This window comes from Geotrypetes seraphini, chromosome 18, assembly GCF_902459505.1.
Source record: "Geotrypetes seraphini chromosome 18, aGeoSer1.1, whole genome shotgun sequence".
Taxonomy (NCBI): domain Eukaryota; kingdom Metazoa; phylum Chordata; class Amphibia; order Gymnophiona; family Dermophiidae; genus Geotrypetes; species Geotrypetes seraphini.
Genome location: NC_047101.1, coordinates 14,157,989 through 14,177,889, shown reverse-complemented (window position 1 = coordinate 14,177,889; position 19,901 = coordinate 14,157,989). Strand labels below are relative to the sequence as shown.

The following is a 19,901-nucleotide window of genomic DNA, read 5'->3' as shown; positions in this document are numbered from 1 at the left end:
AAAAGTATTTTGAGAACATAAGACTAGCCTTACTGGGTCAGACCCAAAGGTCCATCAAGCCCATTAGCCCGTTCTCACAGTGGCCAATCCAGGTCACTAGTACCTGGCCAGAACCCAAGGAGTAGCAGTGTTATAGTAAGGATGAGGCGTGCCCCTTCCCCAAACCGGTGCACTCGTAAACCGAGGTTTGACTATGTGTGTGTGTGTGTGTATATATACACATATAGTGGTACCTCGGTTTACGAGCGCACTGGTTTGCAAGTGTTTTGCAAGATGAGCAAAACATTTGCAAAATCGGTGCCTCGGGGGGGAGCAGCAATGCCGGTTCTCGTGGGGGGGGGGGGAACACATCAAAGCGAGTTTCCATTATTTCCTATGGGGAAACTCGCTTTGATAAACTCGCATTTTGGATTACGAGCATGTTCCTGGAACGGATTATGCTCGTAATCCAAGGTACCACTGTATATTTAATCTCTTAGAACATGCATATTTTTTTTCTGCAGAAATGGCTATCTCTTCAATGGCCTATCCATCTCTTCCCTGTCTCCCTCACTCCTTTTTAGAATGTCTTTTGTTTAAATTTGATAGTCATCTATCTGCTCATTGTCCTGGCCTAAGGAAAGTAAATTCTGCTTTTGAAAAGTTAAAAAGAATGTACTGTTAGAAAATTATACTTTATTGGAATTTTAAAAAATTTTCTATTAATTTTCAAATGCCTTAACAACCATGCTACTATATAGCCAAGGTGAAAAGCTTATAACAAAATTCATCTAGGAACAAGAGCTTTTTGTTATAGGTGGACAGACTAAGAGAGCTTTGAATATCCCTGGTATAACTCATAAAAATGCCATTTCTTTCTGACAGATGCGTCACTCAAAACGAACCCATTTTCCTGATGTGGAGGATAGGGACAGCTGGGATCACAAGAAGTATAGCAGTAACCATAAAAGAAAGAGAAGATCACATAGCAGTGCTAGAGAGAACAAATACTGCAAACACAGTCATCACAGTAAACTTTCTGATGGGTAAGTGGAAGATAATTATCCTGACTGCAGTTTCTCATATTTCTTTTACATAGAAACTTAATGGCAGATACAGTCTGAACGGCCCATCTAGTCTGCCCATCTGCAGTAACCATTATCTCTTTCTCTTTCTCTGTCCAAGAGATCCCACGTGCCTATCCCAGACACAGTCTCTTTCTCCACCACCTCTTCTGGGAGACTGTTCCATGCATCTACCACCCTTTCTGTAAAAAAGTATTTGCTTAGATTACTCTTAACTTCATCCTATGCCCTATCATTGCCGAGTTTCCTTTAAAATTAGAGAATCTACTCATGCGCATTTACATTACTTAGGTATTTAAACGTGTCTATCATATCTCCCCTCTCCCACCTTTCTTCCAAAGTATACAGATTGAATGCCCCTTATGATGAAGACCATTTTAGTAGCCTTCCTCTGGACCGACTCCATCCTTTTTATATCTTTTTGAAGGTACGGCCTCCAGAATTGTACACAATATTCTAAATGAGGTCTCACCAAAGTCTTATACAGGGGCATCAATACCTCCTTTTTCCTACTGGTTGTACCTCTCCCTATGCACCCTAGCATCCTTCTAGTGTTGCACCGGCCGGTATTCTATTTACTTTGTGGTACCCAAAGGGCTGTGGAGTCGATAGATAAATCCTCCGACTCCACAGCTTTGGTACCCAAGAAAGAGGGGACTTTTTGGCCCATCTTGGACCTGAAGGGGGTTAACAGGACTCTCTGAGTTCCATTCTTTCGCATGGAGATCCTGAGATCTGTTATTCTGGCGGTTCAGCTGGGGGAATTTATGACCTCTCTCAATCTGATGGAGGCTTATTTGCATGTTCCCGATTTGTGCCTTCCATCAGCAGTTCCTTCGATTTACGATCTTTTCTGGTGCTTCCAGTGGATATCTGTAAAGCTGCAGTTTGGTCTTCTCTGCATTCCTTTGTGCGACGTACTGCTTTGGTATGTCCCATCAGTGAACTGTACCAGTCTGGAGAGATGCTAAAGAAGGATTCTTACCTGCTAATTCCACTGTGCAACAGAGGTTTTGGGGCATGAATTGTAGTGATTTGGGGGTCGCTGAATTCAAAACTGAACCTTCATTTTTTTGGTGTAACCCTTTGATTTTTGGCAAGAGTATTATAATGCAAAAATAATTTTCGTAATATTTTTTAATCCTTGGAGTAAATGTTATTACTGTTAAAACAGTTTGCCTCAAATTAGATTTTTTTTTCCCCTATAATCTTGGTAGTGTTAGTAATGAGTATGGAGAAAGGTTTCACCAGGACATTGCTACAATGGAGAAAAGATATCAGAGTAGATGGAACTCATCAAGGCTGGCTGACAATTGTTGAACATTAATTAGAGGTGCTCCTAATCTCGTTTGTAAATGCACTTCAACAGCAAAACTATCCTAGAAAATATTCATAGGAACTCTTAAATTGGCACAATGCATTACAATATGACTTCTCAAAAACTATGTGATAGGAGGAAACAGACCATTTTCATACACAGTATAAAAGTAAAAACCTCATTTTCTTCTTACTGAATAAAAAAAGTTCAAATTTTTTGCGCATTGTTTTCTTTTAGACTCTCAAGATTGGTACAGTCCTCACCCTGCGTCTGTCTGTCTGTGTTCTTACAGGATTCACATGAAGCATGTGAATTTTTCTGCAGATTGTAGTGTTTTTTATAGGGTCGGGGAGCTTTAAAGAACAGCTTTAGCTCAGCTTCCTTAGCTGGCGAGCTGTGGGGATATTTGCTGAAGGGGCCTGCAGTTTCCAACCGTATTGCTCTGTTAGTTGTTACTCCTGTTCGGAATGTTGTTACTGTTTTAATTAGCACTTCTTAGTTCTGCTTGGCTATTCAGCAGACTGGTTATATTAGCAGAAAGCACAGCTACTTGTATTACAGCCAGAAGTTTTTGTCTCAATCTCCACCTGTGAACCGTATCGGTCTGGAGAGTCTAAAAGAAAGAAAATTAGTAGGTAAGAACCTAATTTCTCCTTCTGTAGTGTTCTGGGGTATTTGAGCTCCATAAATGTTTCTGTTTACCATGTTTGTTTTTCATGTTTATTCAATGGCAGCATTTAACATTATGTTTTCAGAGCAGAACAGAGTTCTTCGGGGAGTTCCCGTTACCCCTCCTTCACAGGTGTTTTTAGAGGAGGCTATTGCCTGCTTTGGAACAAACTGAAGGGGGCAGTAGAGCCCTTTTGTGAAGTAGGGATTCAAAAGCTGGAGTGGATTCCTTCTGCATGGCTCATGAGCACTGGGATATTAGCAAGATAAGAACCTAATCTTTTTCTAATATCTTCTTGTTGCATATCTAGTATATAGAATTATGAATGTGTATCTTTTTTTTTCCTAGCCATTATTTAGAAGACAGATCCATGATTGAAAGAGATGACCATAACCGGAGGTATATTGAGTATCGAAACAATAAGTACAACAAGGACTCTGTAAAAAGCCACCATAGTCATTGCAGCAAATCATCTGGTCATAGTGGGAGCAGTCATAAAAAAAGGCATAAGAAGCAAACTCACTCTCACTCCAGTCATAAAACAGATACGGTAAGAAGTTATAATTTTTTGCTAAACATTTGTAAATTTTATCTTTGTATCCACACATGGTGGTTAATTTTTGGGGAGAGCATTCTGTGAACAATAAGGGGGTGAAAAGGTTTGTTTTAAAGATACTTACAGAACCAGTAGTGATCTTACCCCCACTTCCAATATGATACTGGATACTGGTAAATGGTGTATCACCAGTAATAATCTTGTTCAGCTTGTTAATTGGGTGTTATTCACCTCTTTCCAGTTCTCTGCCATAAGTATGCATTATTAGCAGCAGCTGTTTCTTGAAATAAATATTGACCAGTGTATAGTGGGGTATCGGCTTACCAACTTTGTTAAATGTCGACTAGTGTGCTGCCGATCAGCAAGATTATGCTTTTGTAAGGGTAAAGTTCAGAGTGGGTGTCAATTATACAAACAGATTGTAGTTAAATGAATTTTGTTTTCCTATAAGATGCTCACAGGTATTTGATCTTAATGCTTATTAATCGGGTTGTCACCTGGCCATATAACTATTATAAACATTAATTTTTATTTAAAATAACTCAATTGCAATACAATGAAAATATTTCAGTTAAAATTTTCTCGGGAAAGAACAAAACTGTTGTATATGCTGTGTTTCCGTTTTGAAAGTATTTTATCTCAAAAATTGTTCATTGCCATGTTTTTCTTCTGTAACATAAACTATGTGCCCTGTGAATTTCTGGGGACTGAATTTGAAATTGCTCCTGCCAACTGTTCGTGGCCTGGTGCGTAACTGAATGCCCGAATATCTCCCTGCTGAATGAATGAAATGCGTGTTCTGCCCTGAATTCACATTGAATTGAATTGGCTGGACGATCTTGGTGCCGCTCACTTCCCGTTTCCAGAAGAGTCACCGCAGGAAAAGATCCAGGAGTGTAGAGGATGATGAGGAGGGTCATCTGATCTGTCAAAGTGGAGACGTACTAAGAGCAAGATGTATAGAATATTTTTCAACACTTATTATATTTAGACAGAATATATACTGTTTAGAATACGGTGGCTAGAGAGGGGGGTTTGGAAGCTTTTATTTTCTTTTTTTTTTTTTTTTTTTCTTTAAATTTTATTTTCTTTAAAGAGTAATCATTTAACATCTAAAACGTTTTATTTAGAAGCAAGATAGAATATTCAACTGTGATTATGACGTTGACAATTTAAAATACATTCTAGTGCTGGCATGTTTAGTTGTGGATTGTAATATAGCCTAGAATTACCTACATTAAAAGTGTTTGAATGTTTTATAAATACAAAGGTTTAAGTTCTAATGGGATTGATTTTTAAATTTCGTTTCTAGATGAAATTGTACATACTCTGGGTGAAGGGGCTTTTGGAAAAGTAGTGGAATGTATTGACCACTTGGGGTAAGAGTTAAACATTTTTCTATTATGATGTTGGCAAGACAACTTTTGAAAACGTGCCCTAACCGTTTTGGTTAACGTTTTAGCAGGACAAAATGTAATGTGTATTATCCCAGGACAAGCAGGCAGCATATTCTTAACACATGGGTGACGTCACCGACGGAGCCCTCGGTACGGACCTTTTTAACTAGAAGTTTCTAGTTGGCCGCACCGCGCGTGCGCGAGTGCCTTCCCGCCCGACGGAGGAGTGCGTGGTCCCCAGTTTCTTCGTTTCCGCGGAGCGAAGAAGACGCGTGTGTTTTTTCAACGGCCGTTGAATCCACTTTTTTGCCTTCCCGCTCGCGCTTTTTTCCTTATTTTTTCTCTCTTTACCTTCGGGTTTATTTTTCTTTGATTTAAAAAAAAAAAAAAACTTTGCTTTTTCGCCTTTTATCTTTCGTTTTTGCCCCGGCGGGGCCTGTTGCCAGTATACAGGCCTCGGGCTTCGATTTTGCGGAGGCTATCTTTCCCTTCATGCCCCCGCAGGTCGGTTTTAAGAAGTGCCAGCGGTGTGCACGCCCGATCTCCATAACTGACCCACACAATTGGTGTTTGCAGTGTCTGGGTCCGGAGCATCGGGCGGACTCCTGCACCCGCTGTGCCACTCTTCAAAAGAGAACTCTTAAAAACCGAAGAATTCAACAAACTCTTCTCTTCGGCACCGAGTCGGCGATGGACTCTTCACCTTCAACGGCGGTACCTCAAAAATCGGCACCGTCGACCTCGACACCGACCGACCCCACATCGGCGTCGCTGGCGCCAGGTAAGCCGGCTAAGAAGCCTTCCTCTTCCCTCGAGCGCCCTCCAGCTACGGTGGCGACACCGTCCCTACCGGTATCGCACCGGTCCCGCAAACGCTCCGCCCCGATCTCGGTGAGTGCCTCGTCATCGGCCTCCTCATCGCCGGGGCGTGGAGCGGCATCCAAGGAACCGAAGAAAAAGAAAGCGGTTCCGATGCCACCCCTAGATGACCGTATCTTGGCCATCTTAAAGGCTCAACTCCAGGAGCAGTTGAAGAAACAACTTGAACAACTGTTGCCCACTATCCTGGCACCGCTCCTTCCGGTACCAGACCGGCCCGAGCCCCGTACCGAACCCCCGGTATCCACCCCTTCGGTACCGGTGAACACCTCCATGCCGATCCTTTCGGCCCAACAACTTCATGGCGATCCGGTGGTTCATTCTCAGGCCACATTGGATCCTCCTCGGCACCAGGCGGTACGGCATTCTTCTCGGGACCGAGATCGACGCCGGTCGTCCTCCCCTGGTACCGTTTCGGTGCGCTCTGGAAAGTCTTTGTCCAAGACTCGCCATACCGCGCCCTCCACCCCGGTGTCTCGACATGCACCAGAGGTCAGGGACCCTGACTTATGGGAGGAAACTCCTCTCGGTACCGAGGAGGATCCCTCCTCATCTGATGAGGAACCATCGGCACCCGATGCCACCTCTAAACCAGAGCAGTCCTCTTTTTCTAAATTTCTGAGGGAAATGTCTGCTGCCCTGTCCCTTCCCCTAGAATCTGACTCAAAAAAGTCTCAAGCCTTTCTAGAGGCTTTAGACTTTGAGCAACCTCCCAAGGAGTTCCTCAAGCTTCCCGTGCATGACATCCTACGGGAAACGTTTTACAAAAACTTGGAAAATCCCCTCACGGTACCGGGAGCCCCCCGTAAACTGGACAACCTTTACCGTGTCATCCCTATACCTGGATTCGACAAATCTCAATTGCCCCATGAGTCCCTTTTGGTGGAATCCACCTTAAAAAAGACTCAGGGCTCCAGTGTCTATGCCTCTACTCCTCCTGGCAGAGAAGGTAAGACCATGGACAAGTTTGGCAAGAGGCTTTACCAGAATGCCATGCTTGCCAACAGGGCAAACAACTATTCCTTCCATTTTTCTTTCTACCTGAAACACTTGGTCCAACAACTGTCTGCCCTCCAGAAGTACCTTCCTGAGCGCAAGGTCCCGCTATTCCAACAACACATCTCTGGCCTTCTCCAAATGCGCAAATATATGGTCCGCTCAATATATGACTCCTTCGAACTCACCTCTCGGGCCTCTGCCATGGCCGTAGCCATGCGTCGCTTAGCCTGGCTCAGAGTCTCCGACCTGGACATCAACCACCAGGATCGTTTGGCCAACGCCCCCTGTCTCGGGGATGAACTCTTTGGAGAGTCACTGGATTCCACCACCCAGAAACTCTCGGCCCATGAGACCAGGTGGGACACCCTGATCAAGCCGAAAAAGAAGGCTCCGCCTGCCCGACCCTATCGGCCTCAATCATCTTACCAGCGGAGGTTCTCAGCCAGGCCACTCAATCCGCCTCCCCAACAATCTCGGCGACCCCGTCAACAGCAGCACCATGCCCAGGCTCGATCTCAGGCCACTCAACCCTCTAAGCCTCCTCAGCCTGCTAAGCAATCTCAGCCCTTTTGACTCTTCTCTCCAGGGCATAGCCAGTCATCCACCCTCGCTGCCTCTTCCACAGCCTATCGGGGGTCGTCTCACCATTTTCTCCAGCCGTTGGGAAGTCATCACGTCGGACCAGTGGGTCCTCAACATCATCCGCCACGGCTACTCTCTCAACTTCCTGACTCTTCCACCGGACAACCTTCCCGTAGAGTCTGCTTCACACTCATCTCAAACCCCCCTCCTCCTGAGGGAGGTTCAATCCCTCCTCCTTCTCAATGCCATCGAAGAAGTACCTCCAGATCAAAGGGGTCAGGGATTCTACTCCCGCTACTTCCTGGTTCCCAAAAAGACGGGAGACCTCCGTCCCATTCTCGATCTCAGGGACCTCAACAAGTGCCTGGTCAAGGAAAAGTTCAGAATGCTCTCCCTTGCCACGCTTTACCCTCTTCTTTCTCAACACGACTGGCTATGTTCCCTGGACCTCAAAGAGGCCTACACTCACATCTCCATCAATCAGAATTCTCGCCGCTACCTGCGGTTCCAGGTGCTACACCACCACTATCAGTACAAAGTGCTACCGTTTGGCCTCGCTTCCTCCCCCAGAGTCTTCACCAAGTGCCTTATAGTGGTGGCGGCCTTCCTCAGGTCTCACAACCTCCAGGTGTTCCCCTACTTGGACGATTGGTTGGTGAAAGCACCTTCATCTCAACTCGTGCTACAAGCTACTCATCACACCATCTCTCTCCTCCACCTCCTGGGGTTCGAGATCAACTACCCCAAGTCGCATCTGCTTCCCACCCAGCGACTTCAATTCATTGGAGCAGTTCTGGACACCACGCTGATGAGGGCCTTTCTCCCCTCCGATCGCCAGCGGACCCTGCTCCATCTCTGCCGTCAGGTACTCATGCACCCCTCCATTCCTGCCCGACAGATGATGGTCCTCCTGGGTCACATGGCCTCGACGGTGCATGTCCTTCCTCTGGCACGTCTCCACCTTCGTACGCCTCAGTGGACTCTCGCCAACCAATGGTCGCAGACTACAGATCTTCTTTCTCATCCCATCTCTGTGACATCATCTCTTCAGCAATCTCTCCAATGGTGGTTGAACTCCTCAAATCTTTCCAGGGGTCTGCTCTTTCATCTGCCCCCTCACTCTATGATCATCACCACGGATGCGTCCCCCTACGCGTGGGGAGCTCACCTAGGAGATCTACGCACCCAGGGACTTTGGACCCCACAGGAGCGTCGTCATCACATAAATTTCCTGGAACTCAGAGCCATGTTCTACGCCCTCAAGGCTTTCCAACATCTTCTCTGCCCTCAAGTCCTCCTCCTGTGCACAGACAATCAAGTCGCCATGTACTACATAAACAAGCAAGGCGGCACCGGATCTCGCCCCCTTTGTTTGGAGGCTCTGCGCATCTGGACCTGGGCCACGGACCGCAATCTCTTTCTCAGGGCGGTCTATATCCAGGGCGAACAGAACTCTCTGGCCGACAATCTCAGCCGCATCCTTCAACCTCACGAGTGGACGTTGGACCCTCCGACTCTGCTCTCCATCTTTGCTCGATGGGGCACTCCGCAGGTGGACCTCTTTGCAGCACCTCACAACCATCAGCTGCCCCAATTCTGTTCCAGACTCTACTCTCCTCACCGTCTGGCTCCGGATGCATTCCTGCTCGACTGGAGGGATCGGTTCCTGTATGCCTTCCCTCCACTTCCTCTGATGTTGCGGACCTTGTCCAAACTCCGCAAGGACAACGCCACCATGATTCTTATCGCACCTCGGTGGCCTCGCCAACACTGGTTCTCACTCCTGCTCCAACTCAGCTCCAGGGAACCCATTCTCCTTCCTGTGTTTCCTACTCTACTTACGCAGCAACATCAGTCTCTACTGCATCCCAATCTGTCTTCGCTCCACCTGACAGCTTGGTTTCTCTCGGGCTGACCTCTCCAGAGAACCTATCTCAGCCGGTCCGCCTCATCTTGGACGCCTCCAGGAAGCCAGCCACCCTCCAATGTTACCATCAGAAATGGACCAGATTCTCCTCGTGGTGTCTCCGGCATCATCAGGAACCCACCTCCTTAGCGGTGGAAACTGTATTGGAATATTTGCTCTCGCTGTCCAATGCTGGCCTCAAAACTACCTCCATCAGAGTCCACCTCAGTGCCATCACTGCGTTTCATGAGCCTATTCTCGGAAAACCCCTCACGGCTCATCCTCTGGTTTCCAGATTTATGAGAGGTCTCTTCAATATCAAACCGCCTCTCAAGCCTCCTCCTGTCGTCTGGGACCTCAATGTGGTTCTCTCAGCACTCATGAAACCTCCGTTTGAGCCTCTTGCCACTACTTCACTCAGGCTTCTTACCTGGAAGGTGCTTTTCCTAATTGCCATCACCTCTGCCAGGAGGGTTAGCGAACTGCATGCACTGGTTGCTGACCTACCATTCACTGTTTTTCACCATGACAAGGTTGTTCTGCGTACCCACCCTAAATTCCTTCCCAAGGTGGTCTCGGCTTTTCACCTCAACCAGTCCATTGTGTTGCCCGTCTTCTTCCCTAAGCCTCACTCGCATCCTGGGGAACAGGCGTTGCACACGCTGGATTGTAAGCGTGCCCTTGCTTACTACCTTGATCGTACCAGAGCTCAACGAACATCCCCTCAGCTCTTTTTATCTTTCGATCCCAACCGTTTGGGTCGTCCTGTCTCCAAACGGACACTTTCAAATTGGCTTGCTGCCTGTATTGCATTCTGCTATGCTCGGGCCGGTCTCTCCCTGGAAGGAACTGTCACGGCCCACAGAGTCCGAGCTATGGCTGCTTCTGTAGCTTTCCTCCGTTCCACGCCCATCGAGGAAATCTGCAAGGCGGCCACTTGGTCCTCAGTTCACACGTTCACTACTCACTACTGTCTGGATGCGTTCTCCAGACGGGATGGACACTTCGGCCAATCTGTGTTACAAAATTTATTTTCCTGATGGCCAACCATCCCACCTCCCTCTTTGTTAGCTTGGAGGTTACCCATGTGTTAAGAATATGCTGCCTGCTTGTCCTGGGATAAAGCACAGTTACTTACCGTAACAGGTGTTATCCAGGGACAGCAGGCAGATATTCTTACGTCCCACCCACCTCCCCGGGTTGGCTTCTTAGCTGGCTTATCCTAACTGGGGACCACGCACTCCTCCGTCGGGCGGGAAGGCACACGCGCGGTGCGGCCAACTAGAAACTTCTAGTTAAAAAGGTCCGTACTGAGGGCTCCGTCGGTGACGTCACCCATGTGTTAAGAATATCTGCCTGCTGTCCCTGGATAACACCTGTTATCCCAGGACAAGCAGGCAGCATATTCTTAACACATGGGTGACGTCACCGACGGAGCCCTCGGTACGGACCTTTTAACTAGAAGTTTCTAGTTGGCCGCACCGCGCGTGCGCGAGTGCCTTCCCGCCCGACGGAGGAGTGCGTGGTCCCCAGTTTCTTCGTTTCCGCGGAGCGAAGAAGACGCGTGTATTTTTTCAACGGCCGTTGAAATCACTTTTTGCCTTCCCGCTCGCGCTTTTGTTATATTTTTTTCTTCCTCTACCTTCGGGTTTCCTTTTTCTTTCAATTGCAAAAAAAAAAAAAAAAAACTTTGATTTTTTATTGTTTCTTTCGTTTTTGCCCCGGCGGGGCCTGTTGCCATTATACAGGCCTCGGACTTCGATTTTGCGGAGGCTATCTTCCCCTTCATGCCCCCGCAGGTCGGTTTTAAGAAGTGCCAGCGGTGTGCACGCCCGATCTCCGTTTCTGACCCACACAATTGGTGTTTGCAGTGCCTGGGTCCGGAGCATCGGGCAGATTCCTGCACCCGCTGTGCCACTTTACAAAAACGTACTCTTAAAAACCGAAGAATCCAGCAAACCCTGCTCTTCGGCTCCGAGTCGGCGATGGATTCATCACCCTCAGCGGCGGTACCGCAGAAATCGGCACCGTCCAGCTCGACACCGACCGATCCCGCATCGGCGCCACTGGCGCCAGGTAAGCCGGCTAAGAAGCCTTCCTCTTCCCTCGAGCGCCCTCCAGCTACGGTGACGACACCGTCCATACCGGCATCGCACCGGTCCCGTAAACGCTCCGCCCCGATAACGGTGAGTGCCTCGTCATCGGCCTCCTCATCGCCGGGGCGTGGAGCGGCATCCAAGGAACCGAAGAAAAAGAAAGCGGTTCCGATGCCACCCCTGGATGACCGTATCTCGGCCATCCTACAAACTCAGCTTCAGGAGCAGTTGAAGAAACAGCTTGAACAACTGCTACCCTCTATCCTGGCACCGCTCCTTCCGGTACCAGACCGGCCCGAGCCCCGCACCGAGCCCCCCGGTGTCCACTCCTTCGGTACCGGTAAACACCTCGATGCCGATCCTTTCGGCACAACAACTTCCTGATGATCCTGTGGTTCATTCTCGAACCACAGTGGATCCTGCTCGGCACCAGGCGGTACGGCACTCTTCTCGGGACCGAGAACGACGCCGATCGTCCTCCCCTGGTGCCGTTTCGGTGCGCTCTGGTAAATCTTTGTCCAAAACTCACCACACCGCACCCTCCACCCCGGTGTCCCGACACGCACCAGAGGTCAGGGATCCGGATTTATGGGAGGAGACTCCTCTCGGTACCGAGGAGGATCCCTCCTCATCTGATGAGGAACCATCGGCGCCTGATGCCTCCTCTAAACCTGAGCAGTCCTCTTTTTCTAAATTTCTGAGGGAAATGTCTGCTGCTCTGTCACTTCCCCTTGAATCTGACTCCAAAAAGTCCCAAGCCTTTTTAGAAGCCTTAGACTTTGAGCAACCTCCTAAAGAGTTCCTCAAACTTCCCGTACATGACATCTTACGGGAGACATTCTACAAAAATTTGGAAAATCCCCTCACGGTACCGGGAGCTCCCCGTAAACTGGACAACCTTTACCGTGTCATCCCTATTCCAGGATTCGACAAATCTCAATTGCCCCATGAGTCCCTTCTGGTGGAATCCACCTTAAAAAAGACTCAGGGCTCCAGTGTCTATGCCTCTACCCCTCCTGGCAGAGAAGGTAAGACCATGGACAAGTTTGGCAAGAGGCTTTACCAAAATGCCATGCTTGCCAACAGGGCAAACAACTATTCCTTCCATTTTTCCTTTTATCTCAAACACTTGGTCCAACAGCTGTCTGCCCTCCAGAAGTACCTTCCTGAGCGCAAGGTCCCGCTATTCCAGCAGCACATATCTGGCCTTCTCCAAATGCGCAAGTATATGGTCCGCTCGATCTACGACTCCTTCGAGCTCACCTCTCGGGCCTCTGCCATGGCTGTAGCCATGCGTCGCTTGGCCTGGCTCAGAGTCTCCGACCTGGACATCAACCACCAGGACCGCCTGGCCAACGCCCCCTGTCTCGGGGATGAGCTTTTTGGAGAGTCACTGGATTCCACCACCCAGAAACTCTCCGCCCATGAGACTAGGTGGGACACCCTAATCAAGCCGAAAAAGAAGGCTCCACCTGCTCGACCCTATCGGCCTCAATCATCCTACCAGCGGAGGTTCTCAGCCAGGCCACTCAATCCGCCTCCCCAACAATCTCGGCGACCCCGTCAACAGCAGCACCATGCCCAGGCTCGGTCTCAGGCCACCCAACCCTCCAAGCCTCCTCAGCCTGCTAAACAATCTCAGCCCTTTTGACTCTTCTCTCCAGGGCATAGCCAGTCATCCACCCTCGCTACCTCTTCCACAGCCTATCGGGGGTCGTCTCACCATTTTCTCAAGCCGTTGGGAAGTCATCACGTCGGACCAGTGGGTCCTCAACATCATCCGCCACGGCTACTCTCTCAACTTCCAGACTCTGCCTCCGGACAACCTTCCCGTAGAGTCTGCTTCAAACTCATCTCAAACCCCCCTCCTCCTGAGGGAGGTTCAATCCCTCCTCCTTCTCAATGCCATCGAAGAAGTACCTCCAGATCAAAGGGGGCAGGGATTCTACTCCCGCTACTTCCTGGTACCCAAAAAGACGGGAGACCTCCGTCCCATTCTCGATCTCAGGGACCTCAACAAGTGTCTGGTCAAGGAGAAGTTCAGAATGCTCTCCCTTGCCACACTCTATCCTCTTCTTTCTCAACACGACTGGCTATGTTCCCTGGACCTCAAAGAGGCCTACACTCACATCTCCATCAATCCACATTCTCGCCGCTACCTGCGATTCCAGGTACTGCACCACCACTATCAGTACAAGGTGCTACCGTTCGGCCTCGCCTCCTCACCCAGGGTCTTCACCAAGTGCCTCATAGTGGTAGCGGCCTTCCTCAGGTCTCACAACCTCCAGGTGTTCCCCTATTTGGACGATTGGTTGGTGAAAGCACCTACGTCTCCACTTGTGCTACAGGCTACTCATCACACCATCTCTCTCCTCCACCTCCTGGGGTTCGAGATCAACTACCCCAAGTCGCATCTGCTTCCCACCCAGCGACTTCAATTCATTGGAGCAGTTCTGGACACCACGCTAATGAGGGCTTTTCTCCCCTCCGATCGCAAGCAGACCCTGCTCCATCTCTGCCGTCAGGTACTCTTGCATCCCTCCATTCCTGCTCGACAGATGATGGTCCTCCTGGGTCACATGGCCTCGACAGTGCATGTCCTCCCTCTGGCTCGTCTCCACCTTCGTACACCTCAGTGGACGCTCGCCAACCAGTGGTCACAGACTACGGATCTTCTTTCTCATCCCATCTCTGTGACATCATCTCTTCAGCAATCTCTCCAATGGTGGTTGAACTCCTCAAATCTTTCCAGGGGTCTACTTTTCCATCTGCCCCCCCACTCTATGATCATCACCACAGATGCGTCCCCCTACGCGTGGGGAGCTCACCTGGGAGATCTACGCACCCAGGGACTTTGGACCCCACAGGAGCGTCGTCATCACATCAATTTCCTGGAACTCAGAGCCATTTTCTACGCCCTCAAGGCTTTCCAGCATCTTCTCTGTCCTCAAGTCCTCCTCCTATGCACAGACAATCAAGTCGCCATGTACTACATAAACAAGCAAGGCGGCACCGGATCTCGCCCCCTTTGTCTGGAGGCTCTGCGCATCTGGACCTGGGCCACGGACCGCAATCTCTTTCTCAGGGCGGTCTACATCCAGGGCGAACAGAACTCTCTGGCCGACAATCTCAGCCGCATCCTTCAACCTCACGAGTGGACGTTGGACCCTCCGACTCTACTCTCCATCTTTGCTCGATGGGGCACTCCGCAGGTGGACCTCTTTGCAGCACCTCACAACCATCAGCTGCCCCAATTCTGTTCCAGACTCTTCTCTCCTCACCGTCTGGCCCCGGATGCATTCCTGCTCGACTGGAGGGATCGGTTCCTCTATGCCTTCCCTCCACTTCCTTTGATGTTGCGGACCTTGTCCAAACTCCGCAAGGACAATGCCACCATGATCCTCATCGCCCCTCGGTGGCCTCGTCAACACTGGTTCTCCCTTCTGCTTCAACTCAGCTCCAGGGAGCCCATTCCTCTTCCTGTGTTTCCTACTCTACTTACACAGCAGAATCAGTCTCTACTACATCCCAACCTGTCTTCCCTCCACCTGACAGCTTGGTTTCTCTCGGGCTGACCTCTCCGGAGAATCTATCTCAACCGGTCCGCCTCATTTTGGACGCCTCCAGGAAACCGGCCACTCTTCAATGTTACCATCAGAAGTGGACCAGATTCTCCTCGTGGTGTCTCCGGCATCATCAAGAACCCACCTCTTTGGCGGTGGAAACTGTCTTGGACTATTTGCTCTCGCTGTCCAACGCTGGCCTCAAAACCACTTCCATCAGAGTCCACCTCAGTGCCATCACTGCGTTTCACGAGCCTATTCTCGGAAAACCCCTCACGGCTCATCCGCTGGTTTCAAGATTTATGAGAGGGCTCTTCAACATCAAACCGCCTCTCAAGCCTCCTCCCGTCGTCTGGGACCTGAATGTGGTTCTCTCTGCCCTTATGAAACCTCCGTTTGAGCCTCTTGCCACAACTTCATTCAGGCTTCTTACCTGGAAGGTGCTTTTCCTAATTGCCATCACCTCTGCCAGGAGGGTTAGCGAACTGCATGCACTGGTTGCCGACCCACCGTTCACTGTTTTTCACCATGACAAGGTTGTTCTGCGTACCCACCCTAAATTCCTTCCCAAGGTGGTCTCAGCTTTTCACCTCAACCAGTCCATTGTGCTTCCCGTCTTCTTTCCTAAGCCTCACTCGCATCCTGGAGAACAGGCGTTGCACACGCTGGATTGTAAGCGTGCCCTCGCTTACTACCTTGATCGTACCAGAGCTCACCGAACATCCCCCCAGCTCTTTTTGTCTTTCGATCCCAACCGTTTGGGCCGTCCTGTCTCCAAACGGACACTTTCAAATTGGCTTGCTGCCTGTATTGCCTTCTGTTATGCTCGGGCCGGTCTCTCACTGGAAGGATCTGTCACGGCCCACAGAGTCCGAGCTATGGCTGCCTCTGTGGCTTTCCTCCGTTCCACGCCCATCGAGGAAATCTGCAAGGCGGCCACTTGGTCCTCAGTTCACACGTTCACTACTCACTACTGTCTGGATGCATTCTCCAGACGGGATGGACACTTCGGCCAATCTGTGTTACAAAATTTATTTTCCTAATGGCCAACCATCCCTCCTCCCTCTTTGTTAGCTTGGAGGTCACCCATGTGTTAAGAATATGCTGCCTGCTTGTCCTGGGATAAAGCACAGTTACTTACCGTAACAGGTGTTATCCAGGGACAGCAGGCAGATATTCTTAAGTCCCACCCACCTCCCCGGGTTGGCTTCTTAGCTGGCTTATCCTAACTGGGGACCACGCACTCCTCCGTCGGGCGGGAAGGCACTCGCGCACGCGCGGTGCGGCCAACTAGAAACTTCTAGTTAAAAGGTCCGTACCGAGGGCTCCGTCGGTGACGTCACCCATGTGTTAAGAATATCTGCCTGCTGTCCCTGGATAACACCTGTTACGGTAAGTAACTGTGCTTTACGGTAAGTAACTGTGCTGTTTAGCCTCTAGTTATGATTGGCAACCTCTGAATGCAGAATACTATTCACAAAATATTTTTTTTTTTTTTTTCTTTATCACCTTTGTAGACCGGTATAGCTTCATTGTTGGGTAATAGCTTATCATGACTAGCAGGTGGAGACTGAGACAAAATCTTTTGGCTGTAGTAGAAATAGGTATGCTTCCCTCTCATACCTCAGTCTGCTCTCAATCTCCAGCAGGTGTGGTAAGCTATAGCAGTCTTCCCTCTGTTGGAATTTGTGTAGTGGCCTTCTTGTCTCTGTCTGTGCTGGATTGAGCTTGGAGGAACCCTGTTTAGGGGTCCATCCAACCTCGGGGGTCATGAGTCGAGTCCCTCCCCCCCACTTCCTTCACCTTTCCCAATTTTCTTTAACAGACTACAGTTTAGAGAGCCAGTGGGGACTGCTCTATTAGTCTTTGCAGCTGTGTTATTGTTTGGTTTTTTTTCCGGGGGGGGTACCACAAACGAGAAAATAAAAGGGCCTGAGGCAGCCGTGTTTAACTGGTATTTTTGGGCGTAAGTCTCCTGCGCGTACAATATGAGCACTTTTAAAAAGCAGAAGTGCGTTTTATATGCGCGCCAAGTGGTGGATGTAGCTGGCGTGTGTGTGAAGTATTCTAGCCACTTCAAGGGGGAACAGAATTCAGGTGTCGTGCAGGGTTCCCCTTCACATGTGCTGCGCGTATCGTCGAATCCCAGACTTCCCCTGCCGCTCATGCTGGGGTCTCTTCAGCTGCCGACGATGAGGGAGATGCAGCTTTGACAGCCGAGGGCGCTGGGGATTCTCTTGCCGCGGTGGCTGCTTGCAGCTCTGATTTCATGGCGGGGTCTAGTCAGGCCTCATTGCCGCTTCTGCATTTGGGAGACAGTTTTTTTGGTGGGCCTTCATTTGGTTTTGGCGGGAAACGCCGCCATTTTGCCTTGGCGTCAGACGATCTTCCTTCTGTTTTAGAGAGAGAGCAATAGGTCTTGTCTGTCCTGCACACCAGCAGGGAATTCTGTGGTGCCGCTGGGGGTTTTCTGCCCTGATTTTGTATTAACCATGATGTACAAGGCTTATTTACAAAAGGCTGGGAGTCCTGCTGCTTCTGTGGGGCTCTTGGGGGTGGGTCTTTGAACTGGGGCGGCTGTGGAAGGCAGTCTCCTGCGGCTTCTGCCCCATCGAGTCTTCCTAGCCATTGTCCAAACGGCCGCGGGTGTCTTGAGACAAGGACCTTTTTTATATGGCTGATCCGGTTTCGCCGGATGAGGACTTGTATCTTGGAGTGGATTCCCAAGATCCTCTAGGGTGGTCAGATGATGTGAATGGAGGGTTTTTGGACAGGCCAGTGGGCAAGGATGTGTTGGTTGTGTGCATTTTTCACCATGAAGAGCTGCAGGAGCTTATTCTCCAGGTGTCTTCGATTTTGCGCTTTGAAGAGAAAGCTAACAACCCCCCCTTGAGTTGTGGACCCTCTGCTTTGAGAGATCCAGTCAGCATTCCGCTTTTTTCCCATGCATCGGGATATTCGGGATGTGGTGCACACACAGTAGAAGACGCCAGTCGCACCTTTTTGCTTGGCGCAGTCCATGGCTAGACTTTATCCTATTCCTGATGGTTTCAGCTATTGCACGTCGACACACCATGCCAGTTGATGGCAGTTTGGTCTTGAGAGACCCTCAGGACAGTAAGATGGAGGTGCTGCTTAAGCAGAGTTTTGATGAGGCTGCCTTGGCTGTTCAGGTGGCAATATGTGGCGGTCTGTTGGCCTGGGCTTGTTTCCTGTGGTCTGACCGGGTCCTTGACTGGGAATCAGCTGACTGATTCTTGGTGGATTTGTATCGGCAGGTTCTCTATTTACTTTGTGGTGCCCAAGAAGGAGGGGGTTTTTTTTGGCGCATTCTGGATCTGAAAGGTGTCAGGATTCCGTCTTTTTGTATGGAACCCTTAATCCGTAATTCTGGCAGTTCAGCCTTGGGAATTTGATTTTACTCGATCTGACAGAGGCCTACCTGCATTTTCCCATTTGGGCCTCCCTTCAATGATTCCTTTGCTTTGCGATTTTGGGAAAGCACCATCAGTTTTGTATGCTTCCTTTTTCAATTGGCCACGGTGCTGCAGATCTTCACCAAGATTATGGTGGTGATGGCGGCGGCCTTGCACAAGAAGAGCATTCTGGTTCATCTCTATCTGGACAACTGGTTGATTTGAGCAAAGTCTTTTCAGGAGAGCTCCTGGGTCACAACTAGAGTTGTGGAGTTTCTGCAGTTTCTGGGCTGGGTGATCAACCTGTCAAAAAGCCAGTTGACTCTCTTAGCGTTTGGAGTATCTCGGAGTTCTCTTGGACAGCGGCTTGGGGAGAGTCTTCTTTCCCCAAGACCTGGGTGTTGAAATTGCAGTCGCAGATTTGCTCCCTCGTGGATTGTTGCTGCCCTCAGGCATGGGATTTTCTGCAAGTCCTGGGATCAATAGCGGCATTTCTGGAAGTAGTCAGGTGGACTTGGGCTCACATGCACTCGCTTCAGTATGCACTTCTTTGGCGGTGGTTGCCACAGCTTCATGATCTGGACTCTCCCGTCCATCTCCGGGGGTTGGTTCATCGCAACCTGCACTGGTGGCTAGTCATCCAATCTGGTTCAGGGAGCAAGTCTGGATCATCCCCAGAGGACAGATCTTCTCACGGATGCCAATCTCGGTTGGGGAGCTAAATGTCTCGGTCGCTTGACTCGGGGCAGCTGGTCGCCGGTGGAGGCTTCCTGGTTAATCAATATTCTGGAGACCTGGTTCTTTCTATACTCGTTCACCCTCCTTTCGTGCCTCTCGGCCCCTGCATGTTGGAAGGACCTTACTCTTAAGGCGGTGTTCCTGGTGGCCAATACGTCCGTGAAATATATTTCCGAACTGCAGGCCTTTTTGTGTAGGCCTCCCTTCCTGGAGGCTTATAGGGAGCAGGTTGTGCTGCGGCCACTTCCCTCCTTTTGCCTTTCCATGTTAACCAGTCAGTTGTCTTTCCTGTCTTGGGTAGCCAAGAGGGCTCTTTGGAACCGAGACTGTTGTGCAGATTGGATGTCCGTAAGGTTCTTCGCATGTATGTTCAGTGGATCCAGGAGTTCCGTTAGTCGAATCATCTTTTTGTCCTCGTAAGGGGACGTTGCTGCCAAGGCTTTCACGTTGGCTTACCTTCTTCAAAGGAAGCCTGTTCCAGGTTTTCTCAAAGCTCATACAACTCGGGGGCAGCCAACCTCTTGAGCTGAGTCTTCTCTTGTGCCTCTCTGGTGGATATCTGGAAAGCTACAGTTTGCTCTTCTCTCCATTCTTTTGTTCGCTGCTAGAGTGTGGACATTCAGGTGCGTCAGGACGTGGTGTTTGGTGAGCGTGTTCTTGTGGCGGCCCTTCGGGGGTCCCACCCATCATGGGTACTGCTTTGGTATGTCCCAACCA

At 49.7% G+C, this 19,901-nt stretch overlaps 1 protein-coding gene across 3 annotated transcripts in view; it reads left to right on the top strand.

The window, feature by feature from the left end:
- The window catches only part of CLK4 (CDC like kinase 4), a 42,802-nt gene that overhangs the window by 1,446 nt on the left and 21,455 nt on the right, over positions 1–19,901 (top strand). For 2 of the 3 annotated variants that reach the window (XR_004537511.1, XM_033927590.1), the window contains exons 2-5: positions 865–1,025; positions 3,401–3,602; positions 4,475–4,565; positions 4,921–4,987. Coding sequence is in view for 1 of the 3 variants with exons in the window: in XM_033927590.1 (XP_033783481.1) it covers positions 865–1,025; positions 3,401–3,602; positions 4,475–4,565; positions 4,921–4,987 (521 nt within the window). In the remaining 2 variants the exon portion in view is untranslated. Of the gene's footprint in view, positions 1–864; positions 1,026–3,400; positions 3,603–4,474; positions 4,566–4,920; positions 4,988–19,901 lie in introns of those variants that run through there. The other variant, XM_033927591.1, reaches the window with a different exon arrangement.